We start from the raw sequence: 18512 nt of genomic DNA, 5'->3' as shown, positions 1-18512 counted from the left end.
AAATGACCTCTCTACTCCACCGCCCCCAAAATGGCCCAATGAAAACTGAGCATGCTTAAAGTCAGTCAAAGGGAAAAGGAGGAAGGGAAATGAACTTGCGATGGTCCCTGAGAATATACAGAATCCTGAAGACAAAAGACGGTGTGTGTATGTGTTGTGTGCGTGCGTGTACACGCACAGTGGGATCTCCAAATTGTCCTTCTCCCTGAAGCACAATTCCCCACAAGCCCCTTTACTTCTTTCACAGTTACCTGAGTTGCTGCTCTTTATTGGCATCCTGCTCCAAGGCATGGAAATCCACGGACAGCAAGGCCACTATGGAATTGACCGCTTCCACCCCCGAAAGCAGGCGGAGGATCAGTTTCTTATCCTGAGCCCAGCTCTGGCTCTGATCAGCTGGGGCACACAAGGCCATTCGCACCAAGCAAGGCAGCAACAACCGGAGCTCGGGGTCACTCAGGGCTGCTAAGCGCATGACATCCACCTTCTGCATGGCTTCGAAAGCATAGGGGCTGACGAACTGAAGGGCGGAGCAGTCTGCCATTTCGCCTGGTGTCCTGAAAACCAGAACTCAGGGAGTAAGAACCTTCAAAGGGCAGCTGCTGTGCTGGTCCCACATAACTAAGCAAGGAAAAATCCACAGCCTGTTGTTCTTCTATAGCAGTTATAAATATTGACCTCTGTGGCACAGCAGAAATAATAAATATGTTTACTGCTGGCTGGGCTTTTGCAGGAAGCAGCCTGTCCCAAGAGATGCCTACAGAGGGCTGAGAAAGCAAATACCATCAACTAAGTTAAGATGGTAACAGGATAATAGCAGCGCAAGCAGCAGAGATAATATAGAAATGCAGATTGTTCTCACATTTCCATCTGAAAAAGTTTATGACACAAATAGATTACAATCTTGAAAATGAAATTCTAGTATGTCCAGGAATTCTATTTATTGATGCCCATTAAGAATCCTCCGTAAGAGAATGCAAGAGCAGCCATAACAGGCCACACCAGTGGTCCATCTAGTCCAACATCCTGTTTCACACAAGAATGTCATCTTTATCAAGAGTGGCCCTCATGCCAGAGCCAGGATGTCCACAACAGTTTATGAGATCCCTTTCTGGAGGTCACCTGGGCTGCTAAAGTAAAGGGACTAAGCAAGTTGATGAGTTATACCAAATGTTTCCTTGTTGACAAAGCGTTCTGTATGACTCGAAAGCTTGCTCTTGTCCTGATGCATTCTTGTTGAACCTTTAAAAAAAACCCTGAAAAGGTCTTCTTAATATATCTGAACAGGCAATTTAAAATTGTCTTGGTTAATTTCTTTTCACCTGCCCTGGGGACGAGCAAGTCTCCTGTTCTAAAGCCAGGCAAAGTGGGGCCAATGCTAGCTTTTCAAGCCAACTATGACTGCATTCTGCCACGTGTTTTGCATGTGCGCTCCTCTCTGCGTAACATCATCTGTTGTGTTCTCAAATGAACTACATACAATATGTCATTCTCCCATCTTATGTGAGGGGAGTAAGGGCGAAAACTTTAGGATTGTGCTCAAAAGCCAGTAGAGAGCTGTCAACCGAAGAACACAACCTTATGGCAAACAAAATTTGTGGTAGGGTATGAGCTTTCATGAGTCACCACTCACTTCTTCAGATACTCAGGATAGCTCATACCTTGTCACAAATTTTGTCAGTCTTATAGGTGCTACTGTGATATCTGAAGAAGTGAGCTGTGACTCCCGAAGGCTCCTCCCCTACCACAAATGTTGTTAGTCTTATAGATGCTGCTGGACTCTTGCTCTTTTCTACTGCTACAGACAGACTAACGCGGCTACCCATCTTAACCTTAAGGCAAGACAGTCTATGTGAAAGGGAGGGAAGCAAAAGAGGGGCCCAGGCATCCGAGCCCAACTATAGAGACCCCGCCCCCCAAGGAAAGGAATACGAACTAACAAGAACCCAAGCGTCCCAGCCACACGCCCCCCCCCCCTTTTAGGTGGAGGATGACACCCAGGCGTTCGAGTCCCATCGTGGGGACAGGAAGAGAGGAGGAATAACCAGGCCCCCAAGCCTCCCTAAACCCACCTGCGGATGAGGGGGGCACCCCCACCCCCACCGGTCCCACTCTGAACCGGAACCAGAAAAGACCCTTCACATCCTTATCGACACTACTTCCGGAAGAGAAAAATGTCACTTCCGTCCATTCCTAGAGCGAGGATTCGAAGCCGCGACATCCGTTCCAGACAGGAAGTGGCGACAGGGCACGGCCCCACCGAGGGCGGAAATGGCTTCGTTTCCTGCGAGGCCTCAAGAAGAGCCGCGGAATCGGCGGCTGCGGCGCCCCTCCGGCCCTTCAAAGGCGAATCCCGTCCCCGGGGCGAGAAATTCCGCCCGCCTTTAAGGCGCCGCTGCAGAGCGGGCCGAGTTCGCCCTGGTAGGGCTCTTCTGCGTGTGGAGTCGGACTAGATCCCTATATCGGTTTAATTTTTCACGTGTGCTGTTTGCATGTCTGAACCTCTCACCTCCCTTTCCCTCCAGTATGTGACACTGATCGTTGTGTTGTTTCGTAACCGTACCTGCCTGTTTTGCATCTACTCTGTGGCACTGTTTATGGAAATGTCCTTACCATTGATTGTACTAGCCTTGCACTCTGTAATCCGCCTTGACTTTCAGTGAGAAAGACAGACTATAAATGACATTTTCTCCCTTACTTGGAAAGCCTCATAGTGTAATTCATACCAAGGCCTGGACCCCCCATCCCGTCCTAATGATTCCCCAGGACAGTTTTCCATCACATATCCAGGGGTTTCCCCCCCCCCTCGGGGAACGCACCAGAATGCAGTTCCTGCACCTCTTGGACGTTTGACATTAGGTAACAGCCTCCTATTTTTTAAGAGGGATGGGAAGCACTGCATGTATGTGAGGAAGGTTCTAGATTTTTGTATTATTTGACTACTACAGACTAATGCCGCTATAGTAATACTGTCAGTTCTGTAGGGTTCTGCCCCCCACCCCGTCCATGAAGTTGAAGGAGGGGCGGGGGCACAACAGAATACTTTTCAAGTACACCTGCCCATCAGGCAATGGCCAGGCTGCCAAAGGAATTCCAGTATATGCTAATTGTTGGCAAACTATTTTAGGAAAATTTGAAATATCCAAACTTTCTAGCAGTGAAAGTCTACCTATGGCACACCACGCAAATGCAGCAGGTAGAGTCTTCAATACAAGTAATAATGGGGAGAAGAGGTGAGATGCTGGAAGATACGGCAGTCACTCACAAAAGCATATAGGATGTTTAAAAAGGCGGAGGTTCTCTACTTCTGGCAAGACAAGCAAACAATTAAATCTTCTGCAAAAACCATTGGAAGCAGAGAAGCATCGCCTCTTCAAAGCTGACCATCATAGCCACAAGCATATGGCTGTTCTCCCTGCTCAGCAGGTATCACAAGTGCAGAGCAGAACGTTGCAAGGTGCATTGGAAGGACATAGGTCCAAATACTATTCTCTCATCTGCAGTAGGAAGCAACTGCACCTACCTTACAGACTTCTTGTACAGATTGCAAGATACAATACATAAAATTCCCTAGTGCACAACTGTTAGGGGCGAAGGAACAAATTTGTCCTTCCATCTCATCATTCTATTCCCTTTCTGAAAATCAAGGGCCTGTAGTAGCACCACCACCACTACCTCAGCATCTCTGAACTTTGTTGCTTGGAATGGGATGTGCTTATGGTTTGCTCTGCATACAACAAACTAGCTGCTGCAGTTTATACCACATTTGCAGCCATGGGCAATGCTTACGGAATCAATATGGAGAACATTATTGCCCTCTAGAGTCCACCTACAATAATGCACTAAGCAATCCTAAATGGGTGTTTTATGGCTGTCACCCCAAGATTGTAAGAAAAGGGCTTCTTAGCTTTTTCATTCCCTTTGAGAAACATCTATAGACCCAGCTAGGTCTTCACTGGCAGCTGTCCTGTGGGATGGCTAGGGGCATTGTTAGCACAACACCCAAAAGAAAGCCATGTTCCCTTTACTCTGGCACTCTCCTGTCAATATATTTATTTCTCAATGTGCCTGTGGACTTGGATCTGGGAATAATTCTAGTCTATCTCACAAGACTGTTGTAAGGATTACTATGATAATATATTGGAAGCTGTATACAAATGCTGCACATTATTCTACAATTTTGACAGGCATCAGTGTGCAACTTCAAATGCATTCTTTGCATCATAAGGGCTAGAAAGTAGGCTTTTTAAAAAAAAAATCTGAAAGCATAGATTGTCTGAACGCTACATTCTGTTCCAAGTAAGATCATTTGAATTTGTGTGGCATTGCAACATACCCTCCCCACCCACTGCTTGTGAATTTCCTATGGCATCAGGGTGTATGCTGTTGCTAGGTAGAATGCCAATCCAGATCAAGCCTACAGCGGTTGCGATCCACAAAGCCAAATGCAGCTTGCCAAAAGCTCTGCTTCTGGTGGGCAACAATTCCAGAGGGGCAGCCGTGGTAGTTTGAGGCAACCCAAATAGGCTGCAGTATAAAGAATGAGATTTTCTTCCGCTTGTTGTCTAAAAATTTATGCTGGGATAAAACCCTGTTAGGCTTTAAAGTGCCCCTAGACACCGGTGTATTCAAGCAACGAAAGGTGTCGCGGATCGAGCCTGCTGAGATGACGGGGAAACAAAGGCAGCACAATGAAGGAAGGCTTCATGAATAATTTATTCCATTTGAATTTTTTTTTAAAAAGTATAAACCTTTTTTCCATTTCCTCCATCACAATTTGTACAACTCAGTGTTTATGGCATTCCGCAGCAATAGTGTTTTTGTTCCTTATTTTTGTTTTAATCATAATGTTAAATAAAAAGAGAAACTTGGACCATTACATGTCACTGCTGGATATAAACTCAAGAACTCCCCTGCCCCCTTAAAGCAACCCAGCTGTGTTTTCTTTTTAAAAGAACATGGATGAACTTGACATGTCCAGAAATGATGCCACAGTTTTGCTTTTGAACATAAGCAAACGTTCCCCCAAGGTTCTCCAATCCAGTTTATTTGGGGGCTATTTAAAAAAAAAGCTCAACGCTATATATATATTAAAACTTCCCTGAAAGTGAGGCCTTGAGGATTACACTTGCCCCAAATCCAGTTTCACTCTAAAATTTTATTCTAAACAGAAACAAATGCAAATAAAGGGTTGGATCCTGCCAGCTTTTCCACTGGCACAAGTGGAAGAAAGGCTGGTTTTGACCCCCCCCACACACACACACATGAGATCCAGATGGCAGAAAGTCACATGGGACAGGCTACAGAGAGGCGAGGATGCGGGCAAACCGTCTTCCACTTGTGCCAATGAAACCGGTAGGACGCAAGTATTTTCTACATAAAGCATAATTCAGGGTCCTTTCATCATTTTGGACTGAAATCATTTTGCAAGACAATCATTTCCTTATATCAGAAAATCGTGTCAAGACAGCCAATGCCAGAATTCCACCCTGCTGATAAACTGAACCGACAGGCCAACCCAGCCCAAACCACTGGCTTCTACAATGTTCATTTTTAAACAGATAATATGGTGCCTAAAGGGCTGGCTCACAGAAAGATTCACAGTGCGTTCCCAATGGAATCAAATTCGAGTATTTTCAAATAGCACAAAATATTCCGATATTGCAATAGAGGGTTCATTAAACATACCAGCAGAACGTTCCACAGTGATGCATGAAATTTAAGTCAGCTACCAAAAGCAGATAAACAGGAAGTTACACTAAGTTAATTGCATCGTTCTGACAGACAGATAAAAATGAGAAATTTGAGAAACGAAGTTTAGGCAGCTCGTGACCTTGGAAACAAGCGATTTAAACAAGTGACGCTTCACCTGGGTTAACAATTTACAAAAAGTAGCCACTTGAAAATTCCATGTCCATCTTTGCAGCAGTGCTGTGAAATAAACAGCCACACAAGCTCTTAATTAGCACTACAAATAAATTAAGAAAGTTAACAACAGTAATGCAAGAAGGAAGGCCTGGATGGTTTTCTTCACACTACCAAGTTCACTGTATAACACTTTCCCATGAAATGTCAAATGCTGAGGGGGTGGGGTGGGGGGAGAGAGCCCCACGTTTAAAATTTTGATAAAAACTTCAAAATTTTCTCTGTGTTTCAGCTCAAAATGTTGTAAAATGAAACAAATGCTGTCCTTTATCTGGTGCATATATCTCAACAGCATACTAGAACTAAGGAAGGCCTGTAAAAGAGACCAACTCCAGAGGGGAAGACATCCAACTCTGAAATGCTTCAGGGCTAGAGTAAGGCTCGTCCGGGAGGAAGCTGCTTTGGCACGCCTGCTGTTCAGTGAATTGGCAGTTTCCTAAGTGCCAAAAGGAACCCTAACAAAGCATCACAAGAACTCCCACATCAAGATCTTCAAATGTCCAAAACACATAGGGGAGCAGCACTGAACAGAAGCAGCAAGAGAAAAGTCCCCCCTAGGAAGAACATACTTGTTTCCTGTAACGAAAAGCTACAACTCAGTATTTCATGAGATAAAACAACTTCCTGAATGTGGAGATGACCAACTCATAGACCCTTGGTGGCCAGCACACATGTATACACTCAAGCAAGTAACATAACAAAGAGCAGTAGTGCAAAAAGCAGCCTCAGACGCTGAAAAATCCCAATGCAGTTGGCTATACTGAGCTTATTTAAAGCCACCACCACCACTTTTCAGATCAAGGAGAAAATGTTCGATCTGAAAATACTCTCACTCAATGCAAAAAGACACTCTGGACTGTTACAGGTTTTTCTTTCATTCTGCCTGTGGTGTTATTGGCACATCAAAATGGCAGACCCTGCATTTCGTGTAGCAATCTCAAAAAACGCAGCTTTCCTATTGAACTTTTTTTTTTAATTTTAGAAGAGCAAATTTGTTGTCAGTTCAGAAATGTGGGTTACCTATCTCCTATGCACTCTCCGTGACTATGCAAACTTACGTATCCCAGAAGGAAAAGTGATACTTTCTAGGTAAATACTCTGTACTTAACATGATTGCAGAAAGCTGCTGAAATCCAGGCAATATGAATACTTGGAAGTTTGTGACCTTGGAAAGAAATAGCAATAGTGACCCGAAAAGTGCACAGTGAATACTTGGGTGCAAACCCCCAGCAGGCAGAGATGCTACATGAAACTAATTTATTTAACTGTGGTCTGTGCAGTAGCATGGGAAGTGGGAAGGGCGGCAACAGCGCTCAGCGGTTTGTGACCTCAGCTGTTTCCACGGCTCCCCCGACCAGCTGGAGAAGTCTCCCTGGGGCCCAACAAATCTCAAAGGGCCAAGCTGAGTTCCTGTAACAGGCTGACCAAGGGTGGGGTGCAGGTAGAGCTTTCCTATGGCTGCCTTTACCTGCACTGGTGGTCACTGCTTCCACAATTGCTCCCATGCTGGGCACGAGTATAGGTTTGTACACAAATGGTAGTCTGCTTGCACACTATTCAAGCATCAACCCAGTCCTGCAAGAGGCCCACCAAGTTGTAGATATAAACACACAACCCCAGGACAGAAAGTGTGGGGTCTAAATCTGGGCTGGCAGAGCAACTGCAGAAGCACTCCTCCCTCCCCTCTCCACATGGGCTGGGGAAAGCAGAGCAGAGACAGGAGCAGAGTGAAGGAAGCCGGGCGAGCAGTTCCTTCCATTTCTCTTCCCCTGCATCCTGTCAGGCTGTTGCTCTTTCTTAATGAGGAGTTCATATACTAATGTGCTTCCATTGCAACAGCGCTAAATCAAGGTGAGACTAAAAACAAGAGGCTCTCTCATTTAGTGGAATCACGTTTGAACACCAGAATTCACTGAGCATCTATTTACAGCATATTTCAACGTATTCAAGCATACACAGGGATGTTTAGAAGATAGGCAGGCTTTTCCTTGCTGTTGCTGCTCGAGTTATTTGCTTCCTGCCCTTGGCAAGGTGGCGACACCTGGACTAAGTTTTCCACCTGAAAAGAATGGGCGGGGGCAGGGGGAGGGATGATTGCAAAATCACCATAATTCATAATTCACACAGCCGGAATGTTCCGTTGGGTCTAGTGAACATAAAAATACTTAAGATGATGGAAGGGATGCAATTTAACGTGGGGCTTTGGAGGGGGTGAGGTCAAAAGAATTGTGGCCATTTTATGGGGCAACCACCAATTTTCTCTCAGCGGCGCACACACACAAAATGGAGTGGGGTTCCTTATAGCAAGTGTAACCCCCTTCCTTGAGGGGGGAAAAAAAGGGAAGAGGCGCAGGGGAGGGACTAATCTGAGTCCCAAACAAAAATACAAAAATTAAAACAATTTATTATCTTTTTCTTTTAAAATTCTCACTACAAGTTAAACCACCTACCATATCACTTTTTTTTAATATATTGCCATTATGTTAACTCTGCAAAGGTGTGATATAAAATTGCTGTAAGACCCAGTACCTTTTTTGTTTTTCTTCAATTTTATATAAACACAGTGAACTTCATTACTGTACACATATAATCTGCAACTACAGCTTAGCTGTAAATCTCCCACACACAATGGCATGGACATTTATATCCCTTCCCCCCCTCCTCCTATATTCCCCATTAAACTGTACATCAAGACCAAATACAAATTTTACTGCCCCTGCCCTCCCCAATCCCCTTACAAAAAAATAATACTCTAAAAGCAACCTACCGCAACTTTCCATTAAGACAATTACATATATATTTTTAGACCAATTGCTTTAAAGCGAGAAGGCAGTATAAACCTTCTAGGAAAATTTTTGTTTTTTATAAAAGAGGTTAAGAAATATAAGACAATTTATACATTTAAAAACTTACAATAAATAAGAGATGCAGGCATATTTTTTTGAATACTAGGTACTATAATCCAATACAAGAACGTTGCAGTGTTCCAAAAGCGATTTGACAAAATCAATTTTTTTCTTCCCCTCCCTTATCTGATGTCTTTTATTTTTTGTCTCCATGCTTATTTCTTTTTTAAAATATTCATTAAACATGGCTGGGGGCCTATGGCTCATATACTCTTCACAAATACTGTGATGGGTGTGGGGGGAAGAGGAGGGAAAGAGATGGTTACTTTTTGCTACTAAAAAGATATAATACATTGTGATTGAGCAATCCATCACTCTATAACCAGTCCGGTATAGGCAATATATTAATGAAGGGGGGGAGGGAATAAAACTGAACATCAGGGGTCATATGCCCCCTCCCCCCATAAGTCAAACACAATTCTGTTGCTGGAGAAACAAGAATGATCCCTCCATCACAAAATGCCTTGAATGGAGAAGAATTAACTTAGTCCTGCAGTGAAATCTTCCTTTCCCTTTTTTTGTGTTTTGTTTCACTTGCCCAGTTCGGATAAAGATCACAGCATATTCATGATAAAGTTATACAACTGATTCAGCACCACAAAGTGAACTGGGAGACATGACCGCCGGTCCTGGGTCGCAGGATCACAGGTTAGCCAGGAGAGTGCGTTGTACTGTTCCAACACAAACCTGGGAACCAAAAGAAAACCCCAGAAATTGGTGAAGAAAGTCACACACAAACAGCTGCACAAGAATCTGCTTTCCACCCTCCCTCCTCAAGGTAGGCATAGCCCAGTGAGTCAAGAAAGCCAGGTGTCTGACCTCTGCTGGCCCAAGCTGCTGCTCCCCCAGCCCTACCTCTCACCCCTTCCTCTGCAATAAGATAATACTGGGCTTCCCTTCCCTACTGTAAGGATTACTCAAATTATAGGGTACTCTAACACCTACACGGCAGAGTTTATTTCTTAAAATATTTGTTTCATTTTTTACTTTTATTTTACTTCAGTTACATCCCTCCTTTTCCCCTAATGGGGACCCAAAGCAGCTTACATCATTTGCCTCTTCACTTTTTCCTCACAACAAACCCTGGAGGTAGGCTGAGAGTGAGTGAGGTGGGTTAGGCTGAGAGTGTGTGACTGGCCCAAGGTCACCCTGCGAGCTTCCAAGGAAGAGCAAGGAATCAAACCTGGGTCACCCTGATCATTCTGTCACTCTAGCCTCTACACTAGTTGTACACTACACCTTTCCTCCCACTTGCACTACAGGAAGGCTCCACAGGCTGGAGAAAGGCTGCCTGGAGGATTTTTGGATCCCTATATGAAGAGCACTAATGCTCTCAAAACACATACTTATATTCAGCAAGAGATACTTTGCCTGCATCTAAGCATCTTGATTAACCATGGATTTTTAAGCCATTGTTTATATAACAAGCACAATTCATCAATGAGATATGAAGAACAAATCTCAGCTTTTGCACACTCTTGGGGGGTTTGCTTCTGGTCTCCTCTCCTGCCCTTCTCAACAGGGAGGGCAGCCTCTTCATACTTCTGTTTCTGCTGCCAGGTAAGCTCAAAGGACAGTAGCTCTTCAACGAGATGCAGGTTTTGAAATCTTAATAAGCCACAATTATTGACAACTGTAGCTACCAACCCAGCTGAAAACCCTAGTTTGAAAATGCTAGTTTGATAGCAGCTGATAAACCAAGGGCTGTTGGACTGCCGACATTCAGAGGTCACAATTAACTGGAGTTTGATCTAACCTGAGTTTATGGTGACATCTGAACGCAGCCGTAGACAGGTTGAAACAAAATGTGTAGTGACAAGGACATCATATAACATGTTAACAATAATGATTTTTTTTCATTTCAGAGATTGAGGATGAATTCAGATGTTACGGCATGCGGCACTCCAACTCCAGGTGTGTTGCCATGTTCTTTGCTCCTCCCACTGTGGGAAGAGAACTTTTAGGTGTGATTAACCTTCAATTTACCACGACATCCACATGCAGGAGCTGCAGCCAGCTAGAGCTCTTTGGCTCAGCAGTAGAGTCTAAATTCCTGTTCTACCTCAGTTTAGACTGAGTGAACTGCAGCTCACAGCAGCGCCAGCATTCAGGTATCATGAGGAACTGCAGTTTCATCAAGCCTGAAAGATGGTCCTAAGCAACTTGAGAGAAATGGTGGTGGGCGTATAAATATTTTTTTAAAAACTAAAAAAGCATTCAATCCAGCTCCACAGGCAAGGAGAAGGAAAAGGTCGGTGGAGTGAGGAGGGCATACAAGTACAGCAGCCAACTGTATTTGTGCACAGCTGGGAGTCTGGCTGCAGCTGGCCGTGACGTCTGAATGCTAGAGAGAGCAAATAACGGAGACTGTCTACCTGAGGACATCGGAAGTTTGATTCGAGTCAAGAGGATGGGAGTGTTTACTGTGAAGTAGCTCGTCCGATTGCACTGAAGGCACATGGAGGTGCAAAGAAGCCTTTAAAAGAAAGGGACATGCAATAAGTGTTTGATAGGAAGCCACCATTAATCCCCTCCATCACCCACTCACCACCACTTCTGGTTAAAAACCCAGACCTATGCTCAGCAGAGACGCAGTCATGGACAGCTATGGAGCCAGTCACCACCCATGTACAGTAAACAAAGAAGAGCTAAACATGATCACGAAAAGGAGCAATTTTTTGCAGGATAGGAAAATTCATCCCCCCCCCACCCCGGAATCAAAGCTGATCACACCGAAACAGACTCTGTTCTCCAAGCACTGGGCTCTATTTGGGAAGGGAGGGGGTGGAAGAGAACTAGCAGTAGAAATCTGAGGATCAGGGCCTTGGCCCTTGGGATGTAGAATCGCCTTCCAGCAGAGGTTTGTGTTCACAGTCTTGAATTTGTTTGCAAGCCACCTCAAGCTTCAGAGGAGCTAACAGAACCCAGACAATTCAGGCCTGATCATGCATTGGCAGGGTTGCTAACATTGCTAGAAGGTCTGAAGTCAAAGGCACGGGGTACCTTTTGTACTACTCTGTATTCCAGATCCCTCATATACACACAGCGCTCAGAATCAAAGGTTTAAAAATCTAAGTGACCAGATGCTGGATGAGTCCTGTGTGCATCTGACCTACCTCTCCCCCGACTACACACCCTGCCACCCCATTCCAGCCCTTGCTAGCTGATCCTAGCCAATGTTTTGCTAATTCAATTTCCAATTCAACTCGATCAGCTGGATGCATCAAAATTAGAACAAGGCTTAAAAATAGTTCTATGCAACAATGAATGCAAATTAACCACACTTATATGAACTGTTCTTTATATTTTTAACTAGGATCTTTGGAAACAGACATCACAGGGTCATTGGTGCAGAGGGGAGAAGCAAAGGAGAATTTCTAAGAAAAGGCAGAGACCCACTTAGAGTCTTGCAAAGGTACAAGAGCAGGTGTGTGTCTTCCACCCCACTGTTGAGAGAGGGGGAGGGGGAGGGGGGAGAGGGGGGAGGGGAGAGAGGGGGATGGAGAGAGAGGGTGGAGAGAGGGGGGTACAGAAAGGTTGTAGAAGATGAGTAGGAGGTTTGGGGGGGGGAGGAACACGAAGGTGAGGAAGAGCAGAAAGCAAGAGGAAAGCAGTGGGACTGGACAGAAGGCTGAGAATTTAGACAGCCCTTATTTCTCCCATGCCACTCCACTTTTTGTGAGTGATTAGGGGGTTGGAGCACTTTTCCTATGAGGACAGGCTAAAGAATCTGGGGTTTAGTCTAGTAAAAGTACACCTAAGGGGAGAAATGATAGATAAAATTATGCATCAGGTTGGGAAAGTGGATATAGGGAGCTTTTTCTCCCAGTCCCATAATGCTAGAACACAGGGGCTCCCAATGAAATTGTTAGGATATAAGTTCAGGACAGATAAAAGGAAATACTTCTTTACTCAATTAGTATTTAAACTGTGGGTTAAAGATGGCCACATGCATAGATAGCTTTAAAAGGGGGCTAGTGATACTCACGGAGGAGAGATCCATCAATGCTAACAGCCATGACTGAAGAGAGCCTCTATATTTAGAAGCAGTAAACCTCTGAATACCAGTGCCAGGAGGCAGCATGGGGCGGGGGGGGGGCGGTGCTTGGCCTTCACACCCTGTTTGTTTAGCTGTTCAGGGTAACTGGTTGGCTGCTGCATAACAGGCTGTTAAACTAGATGAACCATTGATCCGATCCTGCATGCTTTTCATATGGGTTGCACACACAGAGAGACTGGAATTCTCCGGTTTGCGTGCGTATTCTTTCCAGTTGCTTAGAGTCAGTATGCTTCACACCCATTTCCAGTTCTACCTACAGTTGCTCAATCACTCATTCTTGAACGTGGCTACATTCCTGTCCATCTTCTGCAGTGCACATTCCATCGTACTCCTGCACTGCTGCCTGCACGATCTCCCACGCTGTTCCGCTTTGGGCCAATGCTGAAACCCCTACCCCTGCCAGAACATAAAAACCATCTACACAAGCCACCAGGGTATGTTACCTTTAGAAAGAGGGGGCACTGATTTTGTGCTTGAGGACACGCCGACCAAAACCAGTCAGGCAACGGACCTGCTTTGGCAGTTGATACGAAGTAGCCAAGGGCCAAGGGCTGCTGCAGAATGTTGGTGACCTCATCGTGAGACTCCGTGGAAAGCAACCGGTCTGTACCTTGACCCTGTGCAACAAACATCAAATGGGGGTTGGCAAAGGACAGAAGAAAAGCCATTCGGCGCACGCTAATGTCGTTACAAACTAACCCCTCCCTGAGATGTGAAGACCCTGAGTGGGAGAGGAATATATATTGCCATTTTTCATACACATTTTATTTCCCACCTAGAAAAAGCTTTAAACACAGGTCTGGGAATTTTACATCTCAACACTCACCCGACCCTTACTGCAAGCATCTGCTGCAACAGCTTTTGAAGAGGGGACATCTGACAATCACTGTAGTACAAAGTCCAGTAGCACTTTTAAGACTAGCCAACTTTACTGATGCATAAGCTTCGAGAACCGCAGCTCTCTTCGTCAGATGCATCGTCAGCTTTCGAGAACCACATGCATCTGACGGAGAGAGCTGTGGTTCTCGAAAGCTGACGATGCATCTGACGAAGAGAGGTGCGGTTCTCGAAGCTTATGCCTCAATAAAGTTGGTTAGTCTTAAAGGTGCTTCTGGACTTTTTACTATTTTGCAACTACAGACTAACACGGCTGACTCCTCTGGATCCCTGACAATCGCTAACACTCCACAAACAAAATGGTCACAGGAATCAGAAATGAGGCAAAGGCATGACGGCTGTCCCCCTTGATCTCCCTTTAGTATTAGGTGCAAACTATTACCTTGCCCATATCGCCTCCATGGGTGAAGTGGGAACTTGGTGAGTGTACAGGGGACCCCGTCGGGGAAGCAGGCAAGATGTTAATAATATCAGGGTCAAGGTCATCTCCCGTGTCCAGCAAATCAAAGATGCCCATCCCATCGGCTCCATCTTGAAAAGAACAAAAACAGTATTCCTTTAACCAAAACTGTCCTCTTTGGTGCTATGTAAACTTGGGAGGAGGGGGTTGGATCGCCAGACACCCTTAGAAGGAACTCCTTTACTGCTGCTGTGTTGGGCTGGGATCAGGGGACCTACTTCAAATCTCTGAGCAGCTAGGAAATTCAGCAGGAGACACGGCTACAGCAAACGTGAAAGGTCCAAGGTCCCCCATTTACCCTAACAAAATCTATGAAACAAATATTAAATCAGAGTAATACTAAAATATTGATACACGGTGTGATTTTTTGTTGTTGTGTGTTATTCACAGATTTATTTTGCACTTACTTCACTTGTTTGGTGTTAGTGATGCTGCATATGCAAGATACATGCAACTACAAAAAACCATGTCTATGGCCTGTCTGTAAGTTAAGATATAATGGGATGTTCATCAGCATTCCAATTTCTGATAGTGGAGGGTCAAGCTGTGGAAAACTGACACTTGGGGCAGCTACTATTGACAGAAGTGCAAAGTCTCTTTTGGCTGCGCAGAACCTATCCAGAGCCTAGAGAAGCAAGGCTCAGTGCTATAAAGTGGGCTTTGTGAGCCTCTGAAGAGAATAATAATGCCAAGGGAATAGGAGGGATAAGGCAGGGGAAACCTTACACATCCTCCAGGAATAAGAGAGTCTGTAGACTGCTGGGAGGAGCTGAGAGCTGGAAGTTCACATACTGATTTTATGTAAGGATCCCAGATAGACAAATGCATTTTCACATAAATAATTATGTGGCTTCTTGTTTACTAACCGTTGTTTGTATTGAAGGCCAGATCCAAACCGGTTTCAGTTGTGTAAGTCGAGGATGCCACTTGCACAGACGCAGATGTGGGGAACACAAGTATATGAGTGCACGATGTATCCTGTGGGGTGTTGAGCTGAGACGTCTGCATGTTTAGGGTGGTGCTGCGCCCAAAGACGGAGCCTGTTGACACAGAATCTTAAAAAAGAGAGGAAAGAACAAGAGAGTTCCCCTCAAATATCAGGTCTGCTGTTTTTACAGGAGAAGAAACTCCCTCCAGGGAAGCGACAGGCGCAGAAAGAAGCTTTCCGTGAGTACCTGGCATGATGACAAAGGACCCCTGCGGCTCCATCGCCACTAAGCAAGCGCTGAGAATGCTGGGAGAGTCAGCAGCAGATATCCCACACATTCTGCACGTGTCCTTCAGCCTCTTGCTAAGGGACTGCAGGTTTCTGCGACTCAGCAAACAGCTCCAATCTGGAAGAGAAACCACAAAGGCTGCTACGGCTGCTACCAAGGAAATAATTGACTATCGTCTTAGCACCACCCCTCAGCTCCACACATGGAGATAATCACTTCGAGGATGTCAAGAGCAGAGGCAGAACCGGCTTCTCCAAGTTTGCAGCCTGCTGGGGTGAGGGTGGCTATGACGCCTACCTGTCATGTTCAAAGATTTGTATTGTTCAATGGATGTCTTTTTTAATTTATTCAAATATACAGAAACACCTACCCATATCCACAATACAATTCTAAGAAGTCTAAGAATATATACACATGCGCGCGCACACACTAAAAATATAAAATTACAACACTAGAAAATACAGTACACTAGACCAGCACTTTTCCTCTGAAGGCTCTAATGATTACATAAAAGGGTTACCTTATTTTACCTTCAACAGTGGATACAGCAGTAAGATTTTATGTTCAGAGGATGTCTGACGCTGTATGATTACAATTTTTTTGCCTCTTTCCTTTCTCTATAATCTGCCTTGAGTTTCAGCGAGGAAAGCAGGCTATAAATAAGCTAAATCAATAAGTAACAGGCTGCTAAGCTCACTAGATAGCCAATTCTCAGCTATCTTACCTTTCCATTCTGTGCAAAAAGAGAGAGGCCGGTATACTCCGACAGGTTGCTTTTGTTGGCCCAATTTAAAAAAAAAAATCCCACAATTTCCACTTTGTATCTTTCATGTTCCAGAACAACAACAAAATCCTACTGCAGGGATTCAGCAGTTCGTTTGTTCTTCAGGGGCCGCTTGCTCCAGACAGTATTCTGCTCCGTAAGAGTCTTGTGGCCGACCAACAAAGGGCTTCTAAGTTATGAACATGTATGCTCAGACACAACACTGCACAGAGGTGTGCCCCTGCTACATCCGAAAGGGAAATGCAACATTTAAAAGTGTGGAACTCCTGACCTGTATCACTGGACAGAGGCACCACAGAGGCCAGGAACTGGAAGGCGAGGCACTGGAGTACTAAGAGGTGAGACACGCCCCCTGCCAATCATCACCAGCTACTGACACTGCCGACGCCTGCGTATTTCGGAAGAACCTTCAGGATCACTACCTAAGCAGTGCACTTTGTGCTCCCTGGCTAGCAAGCAGGAGGACCGTAACAGTCACCCAAAGGGGTTTTGTGAAACTTCCTTCCTCTTGTATAATGCTGTGGAGTCTTCAGAAAACTGATGAAGGCTCCCCGAGGGCTGAGCAATTGGCTTGAAGCATAAACACACAGAGAAAATAAACTAGCCAAGCCGGCCATCCCAAAAGCAACTCAAGCACAAAAGGGAGGGCATGCGTGTGCGCGCGCGCACACACTCTTCCGAAGAAGAAAAATGGTGAGCCTCTTCCTCCTTGTCGCACTGGAAACTCACAGCCCCGTTCTTACACTGTATCTTATCCTTATCTTTGTATCCTTATACTGTATCTTGTATACGAAGAAGTGGGATGCATTTCAGCTCATCAGAGGGAACACTTCTCCCAAATCACTAGTTCTTTGCCAGCTACAGGCTAAGCCCGATCTTTCATGACACATTTCCACAGTACCTTTCAGTTCTCCATGGCCTATTCTGCCAAGGCGGCCTATGACGACTCTCCACGGCAACGAGCTCATCTGCACAAGCCCCAGGCACCACTCCCAGAGTTTCTGGAGACCAAGTCTGCGAGCAGACCCTTTTTTCCTACGAGCCCTAGAGGAAAGCAAGACTCATCAGTGACCAAATCTGATCTTGCACACGCGCAGACTGATTGTTTCCACGATGCACCAATGGACCATTTGAACATCAACCTGGCACACAGCCCAAAGGCCGACGATATAGCAGCTGGGTCTCAAGTAATGCAGGTCCAGGTCTGCTCAGGGCCTGCACAGGAAACTGCCCACGGATACCACACTGAGTTATATATGAAAGAAAGCGGGGTATAAGTGCAGTATGTTACTCCATTTTGATGTTTTGATGACTGAAGTAAAAAAAAGGGTAAGTTCTCTACACATGGAAATTATTCAATGTCCAACAGTAAATTCACCACATGCTCTCCATTTACCTGTTTGGTACATCAATGTTGATGATACAGGTCTCCAGCAATTCTCCGTACAGATCTGTGCATGACGCAAGAAGCCACCTCTGATCATGGGACAAACAGTATCCCACAAAAAGCACATTGTACTTCTGTCCGGCCTCTCCAAACGTTTCTCCTAGCTCCGTCTGTTTATCTTTGACAGGAGCCAGTATAAATGGAGGCGCATATAGCTTAATACACTCTGGTCTCTACAAAACAGACACAAACAATAGAATCACAGGATTAGTTGTCCTGCCGAATACACTTTGCATTCTCCTAGCCCTCCCCAAAAACAACTTACACAACCACTACTCAAGATTTGCCTGTGTAATACTCACATCAGGACTTTTCAGAGCCATTTCCATTGCTAAGCCTGGGCCAAATCCTGTTAGTGTTTTCACATTGGTTGATGTTGGGAGTGGTCTCCGGCACTGGGTAAAGGCTGAGAAAGCCAATGACTTTAGATGCTGGGTGTAGATCTGTCTGTCTTCATTCTTGACGGGTTGTAACAGATATTGACAAGGGACAAGCTAAGGACCAGAGACAGAAATATTAGACAAGGTATATTTAATATCAGGTCACTGTTAATATGTTAGCTTGCAAATACTAGAGAATCTCCTGCGAATGTCTTCATACAAAAGCCTTCAACAGTATGCCTATTACAGCCTGGAAAGCTCATTTCTCTCTTTCAAACAAGCCCTATTCACATGGTCACTGGCTCTTTCTGACAAACTAAATTGGAAACAGGTGCCTGGATAAAGGTGGGGCTTAAATCACATGTTTAGCTGTACATGCAATGCATATAACATGTGGATTACTCGACCCACATATAAAGATAACTCAAGGGTACAC

At 45.0% G+C, this 18512-nt stretch overlaps 2 protein-coding genes across 3 annotated transcripts in view; both read right to left on the bottom strand.

Annotated features, from left to right (window-relative positions):
• The window catches only part of INTS2 (integrator complex subunit 2), a 35142-nt gene extending 32998 nt beyond the window's left edge, over positions 1 to 2144 (bottom strand). The window contains exons 1-2 of the mRNA XM_055001635.1: positions 2073 to 2144; positions 252 to 557 (exon numbers count right to left, since the gene is read on the bottom strand). Coding sequence (XP_054857610.1) covers positions 252 to 544 — 293 coding nt within the window. The 5' untranslated portion in view covers positions 545 to 557; positions 2073 to 2144. The remainder of the gene's footprint in view (positions 1 to 251; positions 558 to 2072) is intronic.
• Positions 2145 to 4697: 2553 nt separating this feature from the next.
• Positions 4698 to 18512, bottom strand: part of MED13 (mediator complex subunit 13) — a 132002-nt gene continuing 118187 nt past the window's right edge. For both annotated transcript variants that reach the window (XM_055000966.1, XM_055000965.1), the window contains exons 22-30: positions 17999 to 18190; positions 17646 to 17869; positions 17151 to 17293; positions 15424 to 15582; positions 15115 to 15303; positions 14171 to 14319; positions 13335 to 13508; positions 11207 to 11307; positions 4698 to 9518 (exon numbers count right to left, since the gene is read on the bottom strand). In XM_055000966.1, coding sequence (XP_054856941.1) covers positions 9386 to 9518; positions 11207 to 11307; positions 13335 to 13508; positions 14171 to 14319; positions 15115 to 15303; positions 15424 to 15582; positions 17151 to 17293; positions 17646 to 17869; positions 17999 to 18190 — 1464 coding nt within the window. In that variant the 3' untranslated portion in view covers positions 4698 to 9385. The remainder of the gene's footprint in view (positions 9519 to 11206; positions 11308 to 13334; positions 13509 to 14170; positions 14320 to 15114; positions 15304 to 15423; positions 15583 to 17150; positions 17294 to 17645; positions 17870 to 17998; positions 18191 to 18512) is intronic.

The sequence above is a fragment of the Eublepharis macularius genome, chromosome 17, assembly GCF_028583425.1.
Source record: "Eublepharis macularius isolate TG4126 chromosome 17, MPM_Emac_v1.0, whole genome shotgun sequence".
In the NCBI taxonomy this organism is placed as follows: Eukaryota; Metazoa; Chordata; class Lepidosauria; order Squamata; family Eublepharidae; genus Eublepharis; species Eublepharis macularius.
Note: the sequence above shows the minus strand (reverse complement) of the source record. Positions and strands in the feature narration are given on the sequence as shown.